General features: G+C 48.3%; 1 protein-coding gene across 1 annotated transcript in view; it reads right to left on the bottom strand.

The window, feature by feature from the left end:
• TM9SF4 (transmembrane 9 superfamily member 4) overlaps positions 1–8816 on the bottom strand; it is a 51275-nt gene extending 42459 nt beyond the window's left edge. Inside the window, exon 1 of the mRNA XM_063959080.1 lies at positions 8669–8816. Within this exon, the coding sequence (XP_063815150.1) occupies positions 8669–8683 (15 nt within the window). The 5' untranslated portion in view covers positions 8684–8816. The remainder of the gene's footprint in view (positions 1–8668) is intronic.
• Positions 8817–15163: the final 6347 nt, after the last annotated feature.

Raw genomic sequence — 15163 nt, forward strand, 5'->3', positions numbered from 1 at the left:
CCCAGCATCCACTAGGACGATAGAGAAAATAGGTCTCACCGAGCCGTCCGGCTTCGGTACCACAAACAGCGTGGAATAATACCCCTGTCCCTGTTGCAGGAGGGGTATCTTGATTATCACCTGCTGGGAATACAGCTTGTGAATGGCTTCCAATACCGCCTCCCTGTCGGAGGGAGACGTCTGTAAAGCAGACTTTAGGGGAGTGCCTGAGTCCGCTTGTAAAGCCCCAGCGTCATGCTGAGGACTTGGCAGAAAACGGGAGAGGGCTTCTGTTCCTGGGAACTGGCTGTTTGCTGCAGCCTTTTTCCTCTCCCTCTGCCACGGGGCAGAAATGAGGAGCCTTTTGCCCGCTTGCCCTTATGGGGCCGAAAGGACTGCGCCTGATAATACGGCGTCTTCTTATGTTGAGAGGCTACCTGGGGTAAAAATGTGGATTTCCCAGCAGTTGCCGTGGCCACCAGGTCTGATAGACCTACCCCAAATAACGCCTCCCCTTTGTAAGGCAATACTTCCATATGCCTTTTGGAATCAGCATCACCTGACCACTGCCTCGTCCATAACCCTCTTCTGGCAGAAATGGACAGCGCACTTACTCTTGATGCCAGTCGGCAAATATCCCTCTGTGCATCACGCATATATAGAAATGCATCTTTCAAATGCTCTATAGTCAGTAATATACTGTCCCTATCTAGGGTATCAATATTGTCAGTCAGGGAATCCGACCAAGCCACCCCAGCACTGCACATCCAGGCTGAGGCGATTGCTGGTCGCAGTATAACACCTGTGTGAGTGTATATACATTTTAGAATATTCTCCTGCTTTCTGTCAGCAGGTTCCTTAAGGGCAGCCCTATCAGGAGACGGTAGTGCCACCTGTTTTGACAAACGTGTGAGCGCTTTATCCACCTTAGGGGGTGTTTCCCAACGTGCCCTATCCTCTGGCGGGAAGGGGTATGATGCTAATAACCTTTTAGGAATTATCAGTTTTTTATCGGGGGAAACCCACGCTTCATCACACACTTCATTTAATTCCTCAGATGCAGGAAAAACTACAGGCAGTTTTTTCTCACCAAACATAATACCCTTTTTAGTGGTACTTGTATTATCAGAAATATGTAAAACATTTTTCATAGCATCAATCATGTAACGTGTGGCCCTACTGGAAGTCACATTCGTCTCTTCATCGTCGACACTGGAGTCAGTATCCGTGTCGGCGTCTGTATCTGCCATCTGAGGTAACGGGCGTTTTAGAGCCCCTGATGGCTTTTGAGACGCCTAGACAGGCACGAGCTGAGTAGCCGGCTGTCTCAGGTCATCAACCGTCTTTTGTAAAGAGCTGACACTGTCACGTAATTCCTTCCATAAGCTCAGCCACTCAAATGTCGACTCCCTAGGGGGTGACATCTCCATTACAGGCAATTGCTCCGCCTCCACACCATTTTCCTCCTCATACATGTCGACACAGTCGTACCGACACACAGCACACACACAGGGAATTGCTCTGATAGAGGACAGGACCCCACTAGCCCTTTGGGGAGACAGAGGGAGAGTATGCCAGCACACACCAGAGCGCTATATATATACAGGGATAACCTTATAGAAGTGTTTTTCCCCTTATAGCTGCTGTTTTATTTATACTGCGCCTAATTAGTGCCCCCCTCTCTTGTTTTACCCTTTTCTGTAGTGCAGGACTGCAGGGGAGAGTCAGGGAGACGTCCTTCCAGCGAAGCTGTGAGGGAAAATGGCGCCCGTGTGCTGAGGAGATAGGCTCCGCCCCCTTCTCGGCAGACTTTTCTCCCACTTTTTGCTGTATTCTGGCAGGGGTTAAAATACATCCATATAGCCCTGGGGGTTATATGTGATGTATTTTCGCCAGCCAAGGTGTTTCTATTGCTGCTCAGGGCGCCCCCCCCCCAGCGCCCTGCACCCTCAGTGACCGGAGTGTGAAGTGTGCCTGAGGAGCAATGGCGCACAGCTGCAGTGCTGTGCGCTACCTTGGTGAAGACTGATGTCTTCTGCCGCCGATTTTCCGGACCTCTTCTTGCTTCTGGCTCTGTAAGGGGGCCGGCGGCGCGGCTCTGGGACCGGACTCCGAGGCTGGGCCTGTGTTCGGTCCCTCTGGAGCTAATGGTGTCCAGTAGCCAAGAAGCCCAAGCTGGCTGCAAGCAGGCAGGTTCGCTTCTTCTCCCCTTAGTCCCTCGATGCAGTGAGCCTGTTGCCAGCAGGTCTCACTGAAAATAAAAAACCTAAAACTAAACTTTTACTAAGAAACTCAGGAGAGCCTCCTAGAATGCACCCTTCTCGGCCGGGCACAAAAATCTAACTGAGGCTTGGAGGAGGGTCATAGGGGGAGGAGCCAGTGCACACCAGGTAGTCCTAAAGCTTTACTTTTGTGCCCAGTCTCCTGCGGAGCTGCTATTCCCCATGGTCCTTACGGAGTTCCCAGCATCCACTAGGACGTCAGAGAAAACAATTTAATATCCCCTCAGAATAATTGGGCACATTGAACCTATACACTGCCAGCTATCCTCTTCGCTCAGCTAATGCATGCCGCCTCTCCTGCCTACTGATAACTTCCTCCCACATCTACCTCCCAGATTTTTCACGTGCTGCTCCCTATCTCTGGAATTCTCTACAAAACTTTAAACATGCTCTTCAGACCCACTTCTTCACCAAACCCAACTACTATCATCCTAACCCTCTGTTCCACTCTCACCGTCTACCCCTTCTGTGTCACCCTGCCCCATTAGAATATAAGCTCTCACGAGCAGGGCCTTCTTCCCTCGTGCTTTTCTTTTTTTCACTTAAACCATCTTCTACTCTATACTCCCTTCCACTGCACCAAATCCCTTGGTTTTCTGCATCCCTAATACTTATTTCAGCATCTTCTGCTGACGCATCTATATTTATAGATCCCTGTACTTGTTCTATATTGTCTTGAACTGTAAGTCACTGTTAAGTCACTGGAAGTCAGGGTTTACTTGTTTTATACTCTGTAATTGGGTGCTGTGGACCCCTTGTGGGGCTATATAAAGGATAATAATAATAAATTGTTATGTGTTAATGTGACTATTTAGATAGCTGGTCACAGTAGTCATAAAGCAGAGGCATCTTCAGGGTTTACACGCCAGACAAATTGTAGGAAGGTTGCAGTCCAATGGTCACATCAATTATTACAAAACTCTCAACACATTAAAGTCAACCATTTATTTTGTCGTTGGAATTCATTTTCACAAGAATACAGCCTCAGAGTTAATTCAGTACTCAGCTCATGAAAAGTCAGTAGGTTTATCAATTATGTCAATAGTCACAGCAAACTGATGGGATAAAAACTGGTCCAGCCCTCAAAATGGATGCATCTAATCACAAGTGGAAGTAGTTCTGCTACAGGCAACGCAATAATTAAAAAAAAAAAAAAAAAAAATCATCATTAACAAATATAAAGGACCCATCCACAGGTAGTTCTGCATATTAAAATGTCAATTTGCTTTCACTTAACCTTTAAAACAACAGAACCTGCATAATACTTATATTTCTGTATGTATCAAGCAAGTCAGGAATAAATGTAAGGTAATTAAACTGTTTGGGCAGCATATTGTAATAAAGAGCTTTCACGCTTACCATTCCAAATCACTTTGCAAATCCATACACAGTATATAATATAATGACCAATCTTGCAATCTGCGATGAATTAAAACGATCATCATATAGTGTTGATCACCAAATCCATCATATGATGAATTGGGTGGTCGGGATTGGTATAGGATCCCTGCGTATGGGATATCGAATGTCACCATACAGACATCGGCAACCCAGGCGCCAGAATGCCGGCAGCGGAGCGAGCGCATAGAGGCCCCTTGCGGGCTAGCTGCACTCGCCACGCTGCGAGCACGGTGCCTCGCTTTGACAGCCACGGGTTCTATTGTCCCTCTATAGGTGTCGTGGACACCCACAGAGGGAGAATCACCTACCTCGGCGATATTCCGGCAGTGGGATAGTACCCCAGTCGGGATTACGGCGTCGGTATTGTGCTCGCCGGGATCCCGACGGGCGGTATTTTAACTGCATACCGGGTGGTCACATGTGCGCTGTACATCAGAGACAGTGTTGCCAACTCTGAAATGAAAAACAAGCAACCGATGACTGAAAAATAAGCCCAAAACAAGCCCAAACCAATCCTAAAAAGCCCAAAAAAAGGCCAACTCAAGTTTTATTTTTCTATATAAAAACGAACATTATTGTTTGTCGTATTAAAATACATATAATTTTTTATAGAATCTGCCTTTAAGGTCTTTACAATGATATTTATCAGCACAAAACTGGCTTTTAAAGAATACTGGAATTTTTATAAATACTATAGTTAGAGTTGTGAATTTAAGATACTATACTTTCATGTTTCCTCTAAAGAAAAATCTCAAGTGAAAATTGCCAACTGTATATACTGTATCTGTGGTCATTTGTATTCACTGTGAAATATTTATTCGATGGAAAGATAAAACAAATAATCTTACAACATTCAACTTTGTACTTCTATTAAATAAATAGAGGCCAAATCAAGGTAACAAAACAAAAGATTATTAAGACAATTCAAAATAATAAATGCATATATAAATATTAAATAGTAACTCAATTCAATAAATAACAAAGGAATTACTGAGAGGTAAAGTGCATTGCAGATGGCAAACTGTGAGGTAAAGTGCATGGCACACTGTGTGAAGTAAAGTGCATTGCAGATGGCATACTATGTGAGGTAAAGTGCATGGCACACTATGTGAAGTATAGTGCATTGCAGATAGCACAATGGGGGTCATTCCGAGTTGTTCGCTCGTTGCCGATTTTCGCAATGGAGCGATTAAGGCAAAAATGCGCATGGTACGCAGTGCGCATGCGCTAAGTAATTTAGCACAAAACTTAGTAGATTTACTCACGCCCGAACGAAGAATTTTCATCGTTGAAGTGATTGGAGTGTGATTGACAGGAAGTGGGTGTTTCTGGGCGGAAATTTACAGTTTTCTGGGAGTGTGCGGAAAAACGCAGGCGTGCCAGGATAAAACGCAGGAGTGTCTGGAGAAACGGGGGAGTGGCTGGCCGAACGCAGGGCGTGTTTGTGACGTCAAACCAGGAATGAAACGGGCTGAGCTGATCGCAGTGTAGGAGTAAGTCTCGAGCTACTCAGAAACTGCTAAGAATTATTAATTTGCAATTCTGCTAATCTTTCGTTCGCAATTCTGCTAAGCGAAGATACACTCCCAGAGGGCGGCGGCCTAGCGTGTGCAATGCTGCTAAAAGCAGCTAGCGATCGAACAACTCGGAATGACCCCCACTGTGTGAGGTAATGTGCATGGCACACTGTGTGAAGTAAAGTGCATTGCAGATGGCATATTGGGGCAGATGTATTAACCTGGAGAAGGCATAAGGAAGTGATAAACCAGTGATATGTGCAAGGTGATACACGCACCATCCAATCAGCTCCAATATGTAAATTAACAGTTAAGATCTGATTGGCTGGTGCCTTTATCACCTTGCACATATCACTGGTTTATCACTTCCTTATGCCTTCTCCAGGTTAATACATCTGCCCCAGTGTGAGGTAAAGTACATAGCACACTGAATTACAAAGGTTTTATGTAAAATGGATATAAGCAAATTCATCTGAGCTGTCTCCATCGTCTATAGAAGCTTCCATGTTATACATTCCTGAGTTGAAGCGCTGAAGCATATTGGTAGTTGGTTTAAAATGCTTGCAACAAATACTCAAGCGTCTTAAACCATATCTGACATAAAGAATACCACATAAAGTGGTCCTGAATTGCTTCACTGTTGTGTGTCTGGTCAGTGGCCCTCATTCCGAGTTGTTCGCTCGCAAGCTGCTTTTAGCAGATTTACTCACGCTAAGCCGCCGCCTACTGGGAGTGAATCTTAGCATCTTAAAATTGCGAACGACGTATTCGCAATATTGCGATTACACCTCTCTTAGCAGTTTCTGAGTAGCTCCAGACTTACTCGGCATCTGCGATCAGTTCAGTGCTTGTCGTTCCTGGTTTGACGTCACAAACACACCCAGCGTTCGCCCAGACACTCCTCCGTTTCTCCAGCCACTCCCGCGTTTTTCCCAGAAACTGTAGCGTTTTTTCACACACACCCATAAAACGGCCTGTTTCCGCCCAGAAACACCCATTTCCTGTCAATCACATTACGATCACCAGAACGATGAAAAAGCCGTGAGTAATATTCCTAACTGCATAGCAAATTTACTTGGCGCAGTCGCACTGCGGACATTGCGCACTAAGCGGAAAATCGCTGCGATGCGAAGAAAATTACAGAGCGAACAACTCGGAATGACCACCAGTGTCTTTGTTGTTGTCATCGTTAAAAACAAATTAGCCCTACTGAATACACACAACCGGCAGTCGGCAACAATAGACATAATGAATGACTCATCATCATTTCTTGAAGACTATTCATCCACAACGTCTCACCTACAGTATGTCTGTGTGAGGATCTGTGTTATATGGATGAAAGACTAATTATCTCTGAAAGTTGGTGTCAGTGATACCTAAAAACAAAAGAAGCCCAAAAACAAGCAGCAAAAAAAATGATAAGCCCAAAAACAAGCAACCACCCAAAAAAATAAGCAACCAGAAGAAAAAACAAGCCCAATTCCGCTTGTTATAAGCTGAATTGGCAACTATGATTAGAGAGGACGATGCCACGGACGTGGTAGTGTTGTCACATTAAGTATGTAACTATATATTGCTCTGTCAAATGGTGTATTGTGTAGTGTGTACGGCAATATATCGTTACAACACTTCACGTCGCTTAGTTGAGTTGAAAGCAAAGTAAAAATTTATACTAAACTCACACCTTGGTAAAACAATGTTGCACTGCAGGTGGAGCAGCTTTATAAAGTGCAGAGATTTACATTTGGGAGGGGCGGGTCCTAAATCAAATATAACCTACAGATGCTGGACATACACTGCAGTTTAGATGATTGGCCCTCCATTAATATATCTTATATAGAAATACTCTCACCTATTTTTGATTTGTGTCTGGCCTCTGGTAACCAACAATAACCATTGCTTACAGAACATCACCCATGTTGATAACCACTTATTCAAAATCTTTAAGTACGCTCTGAGAACCCATCTCTATTAGGAATTACTTTTCTGCCACATATATTACTCCTACTACTTAGGTGTCCATTTTAACATTAGACAAGTGGTTCTCGAACTTTTCTGAATCATGGCACCCTAGAGTATCAGAATTTTTTTCATGGCACCCCTAGGCCAATAGTTTCTTATTGAGAAAATCAGAAAGAAATATTAAATTACGTAAATTGTGTTTATATATCATCCTTAGGTTCATTAATGTGGGGAGGGACAGGATTTACTTCTGTTGTCCACATATTTTATGATTGACAGCCACCACCTCTAGTTTTGCCTATTACATTGACCATAAATAATTTGAATTGGTCCTGGACCACTATCCCAGGGCACCAGTGCAAGTGTCCCAAAGCACCCCAGAGTACACAGTTTGAGAACCACTGCGTTAGACTATAACTTTGTCATTAGCAGGTCCTTCCCAACACTTGGTCTTAAGGTGGATCTCACCGTGTGTACACACCCTTAGGCTGTGTACACACAGCGCGATGCGCCGTACATCCCGACATTGACTATTCAACGTAGCCGGAGCCGGCGATATAGTCAATGATGGGCTGCCTGCACAATCTATTTTTCCTTGCGATGCCGATCCCGCGGGACCGCGCATCAACATCGCAAGGAATATACACAAGGTGCGATATGCACTATATTTTCTTACAATTTTGACTATATAGTGAAAAGAAATATTGCACCGTGTGTACACAGCCTAACATGTATGCATTGTATCCTCACTGGTCTGGTGCTGCTGTGGACAACAACAAATGAACAATGAGCTAAATCTATATATAATAAATCATAACAGCCAGGGGTTACAAGGCACTAGAAATGTTTGTATTATTATTTTACTTTTGAATAAAGTATAAGATCATCCACCATACCATTAGATTTATTAACTTACTAATTACTGCTAGCACAGTCCATTTCACTTACATTATATAAAGTTTAAAGGAAACCGGTGACACACTTCTATCTGTGCCACGGACCCAGCCTCATAGGATGGAGGTGATAAAACGTAAAGAGGGTCATACGTGTGCCTAATGCCACCATTATACCAACAAAGGCCATGTGCAGGTGTCAAGGAGGGGAGAGGGGTCCCCGGGTGTCAGGTGCAATTCCTCTCTGGTGTAATGACAGAGTGGGGAGAGATGGGCAGCGGCCCCATTCTCCGGGTGGGAAGGGGTAACACAGGTGGAGCAGTGAGGAGGGGCCCATGGGTGTCCGGTGCTGCCACACTATGATGCAGAGTGGGGTCTTCCCTGCGTGATAATAGGGGAGCTGCCCCCATACACAGGGGAGAGAGGCCACTATCACCCAGACTGAGGGGGAGTTAGGGGTGGGTTGGCAGCTACTTCCGGGATAAGTGACAGGCCGAAACCTGATTTCCGGATCCGTCCGGTTGGTCCCGTCACAACACCGCCCCGCCGGTGTCCTCTCCACACTCACCGGGCAGCATTCTGTCCCGAGCCCACGCACCCCGGGCCCGGAGGTGGTACGGAAGCAAACACTTACCGCAGCCGCCGCCATCTTGGATCCACGTGTCCCTGGCGACGTCAGCGGAAGTAGCGGCGCATCCACCAATGCCGCGGCTTATTGCCATGGGAACTGGCGGCGGGCGGCTGCCGGGTCTGTGTGGCAATTAATCCGCCTTATTCCGTAATGTGACGCCTCATCATATACATACAGTGTGACATGTCAGTGACACACCTGCTCCCTGTCATAACTCATCTGTCGCCTCCACCCTGTCACCTGACTGCTAGTGTGCGGGGCTGTGGTTACACGTCATGGCTCTCACCGTCCCGGGGAGTAATATCCGCATTTCTCTTGTTTTTTACGATGCACATTTTGCACCTTGAATGTAATATTTAGTTATCCTTTGACTTGTATAGGTTAGTTGTTTTAAAAAAGTTTTTAAAAATGCAGAATACATGATAAATGATAGAAAAGTGTTATGAGGAATTTTTTTCATCTCCTGAGATTGTGTCACATTGCGTACTTGTCCAATATTAGCAGTACTGCAGTGCTTTCACACCTAAATCCCAGGTTCAGTCTGGGATAAGGATGGAGAGGCCAATTTACCGGCGCCCCCACCTGGGGGTCAACCAAATGACTGAGACGAGACTACGTAATTTTGGGCAAATTAACTCGGTCACAACTCTATTCATTAATCATTTACACACAACAAACCAAATCGCAGGGCAAGGAAAAAAGGGGAAGCGGTGCATAAGGCGCTCTCAACGTTGTACCACCTGATGCATGCCCGTCCCAACCTTGTAGATACGCAACCACGCCCCCTACCATTTTGGGACTAGCTACCATCCACACAGCACCCTGACCTGGCGTGCAACCCGTATGGCCCATGCCACATTATTTCTGGAACCAGGCATGTGGCCACCTATTGGTGAATATGTGAGGCGTTCTGACAATCCCCTACTTCCATGCCTTGTGCACCACTCCCTTCCTGTCACAAGAGGTCCTCCTTACCGGGGGACCGAAGCCCCCACCCTGCGGCTACCACCCTAATCCTTCCAGGGCATCCTGCAAAGCATTGTTGAATATGTCCAGGCCTATGTTGAACAAGTGTACACCATCGCTTCTGTATAAGCCTCTGCACTTTACTGCCAAATCGTTGTGCTGAATGGTGCTTCCGCCACTGGCAGTGACCAACTTACTGATGGCTGCATTTACCTTCTTTCTGGCCCTGTCAATTTCAGACCCCACCCTGGCTCCCCTACAAGTTAACCTCGGGATGATTTTTGACCATATTATATGTACGCTGCCCCACCGCACCTTTATCCAAGCAATGTCTTCCTGGGCAAGCTTAATGATATCTAGCGACTTACCGAGGTCGTTTCCCCCAAGGTGAAACCATCTGGCCGGCCCAATGCCCGTTTGGCCTTGCGTTAGGCCTCTCTGGCCTGCACCCAGGCCCGGTGCTACCCGCTCAACAAAGGGATGCAGAGCAGGTAGGCACCAGGCAGGAGAGGCGCTGTACCTGCTCTGCATCCCTGCAGCTGCGCCTGGGCCCCCTGCTGCCGGCCACTGTGCCTGTCACTGCATAACATGCAGCGGCGCCGGCAGCTGAAAGCCTTCTCTCCCCGTCCCCTCCTGTGACAGATCGGATGGAGGGGGCGGAGATAAATGGACGGAGGGGGCGGGGCTACACGGGACCTTCATACTGCAGTGCCACAGAAAAGGACATGCTGCTCCAGATCCTGCCAGCCAGGGAGAGTAAGTGAGAAAGTGTGTGTTTATGTATGTGAATGTTTGCGGGGGAGGGTGTGTGTGTGAATAAACTGCACTTCTATGGGCGTTGTAAACTGCGCTACTACTGGGGCGTTACGTGTAAGCTACGCTGCTACTGGGGCGTTACGTGTAAGCTGTGCTACTACTGGGATGTTACTACTGGGGCGTTACATGGAAGCTGCGCTACTACTGGGGCGTTAATACTGGGGCATTACGCGCAAGCTGCGCTACTACTCGGGCGTTACATGTAAGCTGCATTATTACTGGGGCGTCATGTGTAAGCTGCATTACTACTAGGGCGTTACTACTGGGACGTTACGTGTAAGCTGCGCTACTAGTGGGGCGTTACTACTGGGGCATTACGTGTAAGCTGTGCTACTACTGGGGCGTTACATGCAAGCAGCGCTTCTACTGGGGAGTTACTACTGGGGCGTTATGTGCAAGCTGCACTACTACTGGGGCGTTACATGTAAGCTGCATTACTACTGGGGCGTTACTACTGGGACATTACGTGTAAGCTGCGCTACTACTGGGGCGTTACGTGTAAGCTGCATTACTACTGGGGCGTTACTACTGGGGCGTTATATGTAAGCTGCATTACTACTGGGGCGTTACTACTGGGACATTACGTGTAAGCTGCACTACTACTGGGGTGTTACGTGTAAGATCTATTGCTACTGGGGCGTTACTACTGGGGCGTTACTTCTGGGGCATTACTACTGGGACGTTACATGTAAGCTGCATTACTACTGGAGCATTACGTGTAAGCTGTGCTACTACTAGGGCGTTACATGCAAGCTGCGCTACTACTGGGGAGTTACTACTGGGGCGTTACATGCAAGCTGCGCTACTGCTGGGGCGTTACTACTGGGGCGTTACATGTAAGCTGCATTACTACTGGGGCGTTACTACTGGGACATTACGTGTAAGCTGCGCTACTACTGGCGCGTTACGTGTAAGCTGCATTGCTACTGGGGCGTTACTACTGGGGCGTTACTAATGGGACGTTACATGTAAGCTGCATTACTAATGGAGCATTACGTGTAAGCTGTGCTACTACTGGGACGTTACATGCAAGCTGCGCTACTACTGGGGCGTTACGTGCAAGCTGCGCTACTACTGGGGCGTTACTAGGGTGTTACATGTAAGCTGCATTACTACTGGGGCGTTACTATTGGGACGTTACGTGCAAGCTGAGCTACTACTGAGGTGTTACTACTGGGGCGTTACGTGTAAGCTGCATTACTACTGGGGCGTTACGTGTAAGCTGCGCTACTACTGGGGCGTTACTGCTTGAACGTTACATGTAAGCTGCATTACTACTGGGGCGTTACTACTGGGGTCGTTACGTGTAAGCTGTGCTACTACTGGGGCGTTACTACTGGGGTGTTACATGCAAGCTGCGCTACTACTGGGGCGTTACTACAGGGGCGTTACGTGCAAGCTGCGCTACTACTGGGGCGTTACATGTAAGCTGCATTACTACTGGGGCGTTACTACTGGGACGTTACGTGTAAGCTGCGCTACTACTGGGGCGTTACGTGTAAGCTGCATTACTACTGGGGCGTTACTACTGGGGCATTACGTGTAAGCTGCGCTACTACTGGGGCATTACTACTGGGACATTACATGTAAGCTGTGCTACTACTGGGGCATTACTACTGGGGCGTTACGTGCAAGCTGCGCTACTGGGGCATTACGTGTAAGCTGCGCTACTACTGGGGCGTTACTACTGGGGCGTTACGTGTAAGCTGCATTACTACTGGGGTGTTACATGTAAGCTTCATTACTGCTGGGGCATTACGTGTAAGCTGCGCTACTACTGGGGCGTTATTACTGTGGTGTTACGTGTAAGCTGCATTGCTACTGGGGTGTTACTACTGGGGCATTACGTGTAAGCTGTACTACTACTGGGGCGTTACTACAGGGACGTTACATGTTAGCTGCATTACTACTGGGGCGTTACTACTGGGGCGTTACGTGCAAGCTGCGCTACTACTGGGGCGTTACATGTAAGCTGCATTACTACTGGGGCGTTACATGTATGCTGCGCTACTTCTGGGGCATTACGTGTAAGCTGCGCTACTACTGGGGCGTTACGTGTAAGCTACGCTACTACTGGGGTGTTACGTGTAAGCTGCGCTACTACTGGGTTTATTATGTGTAAGCGGCGCTACTACTGGGGTCGTTATGTGTAAGCGGCGCTACTACTGAGGTCATTATGTGTAAGCAGCACTACTACTGGGGTCGTTATGTTTAAGCGGCGCTACTGCTGAGGTCGTTATGTTTAAGCGGCGCTACTACTGTGACATGTGTAAGCGGCGCTACTACTGTGGCGTTATATGTAAGCTGTGCTACAACTGCGGTGTTATGTGTAAGCAGCGCCACTACTACTACTGGCAATGGATAAGGATACAGGGATCTTCAGGTGATTCTAACAGTGATTATGCACTTCATCCCAGAAGAGAGATCTTCATTGTTTGTGTAATAAATCATCCGTAAAGGGAAAAGGAGGCACAGTGTCTCAAAGGGGGAAGGAGCACAGAGAACTGAGGAGGACCCATGATGAGAATTTGATGGAGATTTTATAGGTGCTTACTGAGCCTTGAAATGGACCAGGTATTTTTGCTGAATGTAGAAAGAGTATGACCTAGATAAGATGCACTATTTCCGCCTTTAGGAATACATTAATGGCATAATCGCTGGGGTCGGCCTGCAGGAGAGAGGCATGATGGTTTCAGCTAGTACAAAAAAAATAAGTAGTTTCTGCTGCGGGGTACACTGGGCTCCACAGGGAATGACATTGGGGTGTAGAGTAGGATCTTGATCCGAGGCACCAACAGGCTCAAAGCTTTGACTGTTCCCAGAATGCACAGCACCGCCTCATCTATAACCCCGCCTCCCAGCACAGGAGCTCAGTTTGTTAGTTGGTGCTGCAGTAAGCAGGCACTTAACAGAGGGGCTGCTCCAAGCAGCCCTAAGAAAAGCTTTTTATGAGGTAAAAAGTGAAGACTTCAAGGGCAGCAGCAGGGGTAAATGTCTTCTGCTGCAGCTCCAGCTCTCCCCAGCGGCGCTGTACACTCCCGAGCCCTGGTTGCCGGGTACCTACAGCGGAGGCTCCGGTTTACTTCACGTTAGGCACACACGGCTGGGGCTCTCCAGGATCGCGTGGCCGCGCTTCGGGAGGTGGTAAGTGGGTCCCGCTCGCGTGACCCGGTCTTTATCGCAATCCGGCACGGTCAGTGGGAGGCGGGCCGCGCGCGCTGGCGGTGGACACTGGATCACCAGGGCATGGGTGCAGGCAGGGCCGGACTGGGACTAAAAATAGGCCCTGGCATTTTTGAAGCACACAGGCCCACCTCTGTGACTCCTCCCCTTACTATTCCTGACTCCTCCCACTTATTAGTCTATGTTCTTACAAATATAATTAATATTCTAACAACATACAGGCGTACATCATTCTTTATTAAAATATACTCAACCAGTGGTTGAAGTGGAAATTTTTAAGTGGGGGTATGGAAATGTGAGGTTTGTAATTAAGCGCGCGCCAAAGGCGCTCGCGCTGCGGAAAAGGGGGCGTGGTCACTCAAAAGGGGCCGTGGTCACTCAAAAGGGGGCGTGGTCTTCAGTGTAGTTTACCACACCATACACCCCTTATACGCATTATGCACCACAATAGTAGGACCCCTTATACTATCTAGTACTGCTGCCCCTTTCACATTATACCACACAGTATGAGCCAAAATTCACATTACAGCACCCGGTATGAGCCGAAATTTACATTATATGCCCCCGATAGTGCAGTGCCAGGTATACAAATGCCCCCACAGTGCCAGGTATACAAATGCCCCCACAGTGCCAGATCCACAAATACCCCCACAGTGCCAGGTATACAAATGCCCCCACAGTGCAAGGTATACAAATGCCCCCACAGTGCCAGATATACAGATGCCCCCACAGTGCAAGGTATACAGATGCCCCCACAGTGCCATGTATACAGATGCCCCCACAGTGCCAGGTAAACAATTGCCCCCACAGTGCCAGGTATACAAATGCCCCACAGTGCCAGCCAATTGCCCCCACAGTGCCAGGTATACAATTGCCCCCACAGCAGCCAGTGCTGCAGCTACTTACCGCTGCTGCACTGCTGCTGCTGCTCCTCCTCCTCCGGGCTGTGAGGGACGGGGTGAGAGCGCCGGGCGCCCGCCAGCGCGGCTGTGTCTGGCGCGGCAGCGTATAGCGTTCAAACCAGCCGCCGGTTCGTGAGCCAATCAGAGCTCGCGGACCGGCGGCTTCTGATTGGCTGCCAGTCCGCGAGCTCTGATTGGCTCACGAACCGGCGGTTGCTTTGAAGTCCGCTATATGCGCCGCGCCAGACACAGCCGTGCTGGCGGGCGCCCGGCGCTCTCACCCCAGTCCTTCACAGCTCTCCAATCCTGACAGCTGAGACGCGCTGCCGCCGGACTGAGCGGCAGCGCGTCTCAGTGACCGCTGGACCGGCCCACGTGGCCATCGGCCCTTCTGGCATTTGCCAGAAGTGCCAGATGGCCAGTCCGGCCCTGGGTGCAGGTCAGGTTTTCTCTTAAAACCGATTTTAATATCGCCCACAGTACCCGGTGGTTTTGCCAGCAAGGATAAGGCTTAGACCTGAAACTCCTCCCCCAGCCCCAGGGCGCCATTTCCAGCAAGTGTTCCCACCCTGGAGCTGCATCTCTGTCTTTCCTCACTCCCTGTCAGTGTCTGCGGCGCCATTACTCCTCA

This window comes from Pseudophryne corroboree, chromosome 3 (assembly GCF_028390025.1).
Source record: "Pseudophryne corroboree isolate aPseCor3 chromosome 3, aPseCor3.hap2, whole genome shotgun sequence".
NCBI lineage: Eukaryota > Metazoa > Chordata > Amphibia > Anura > Myobatrachidae > Pseudophryne > Pseudophryne corroboree.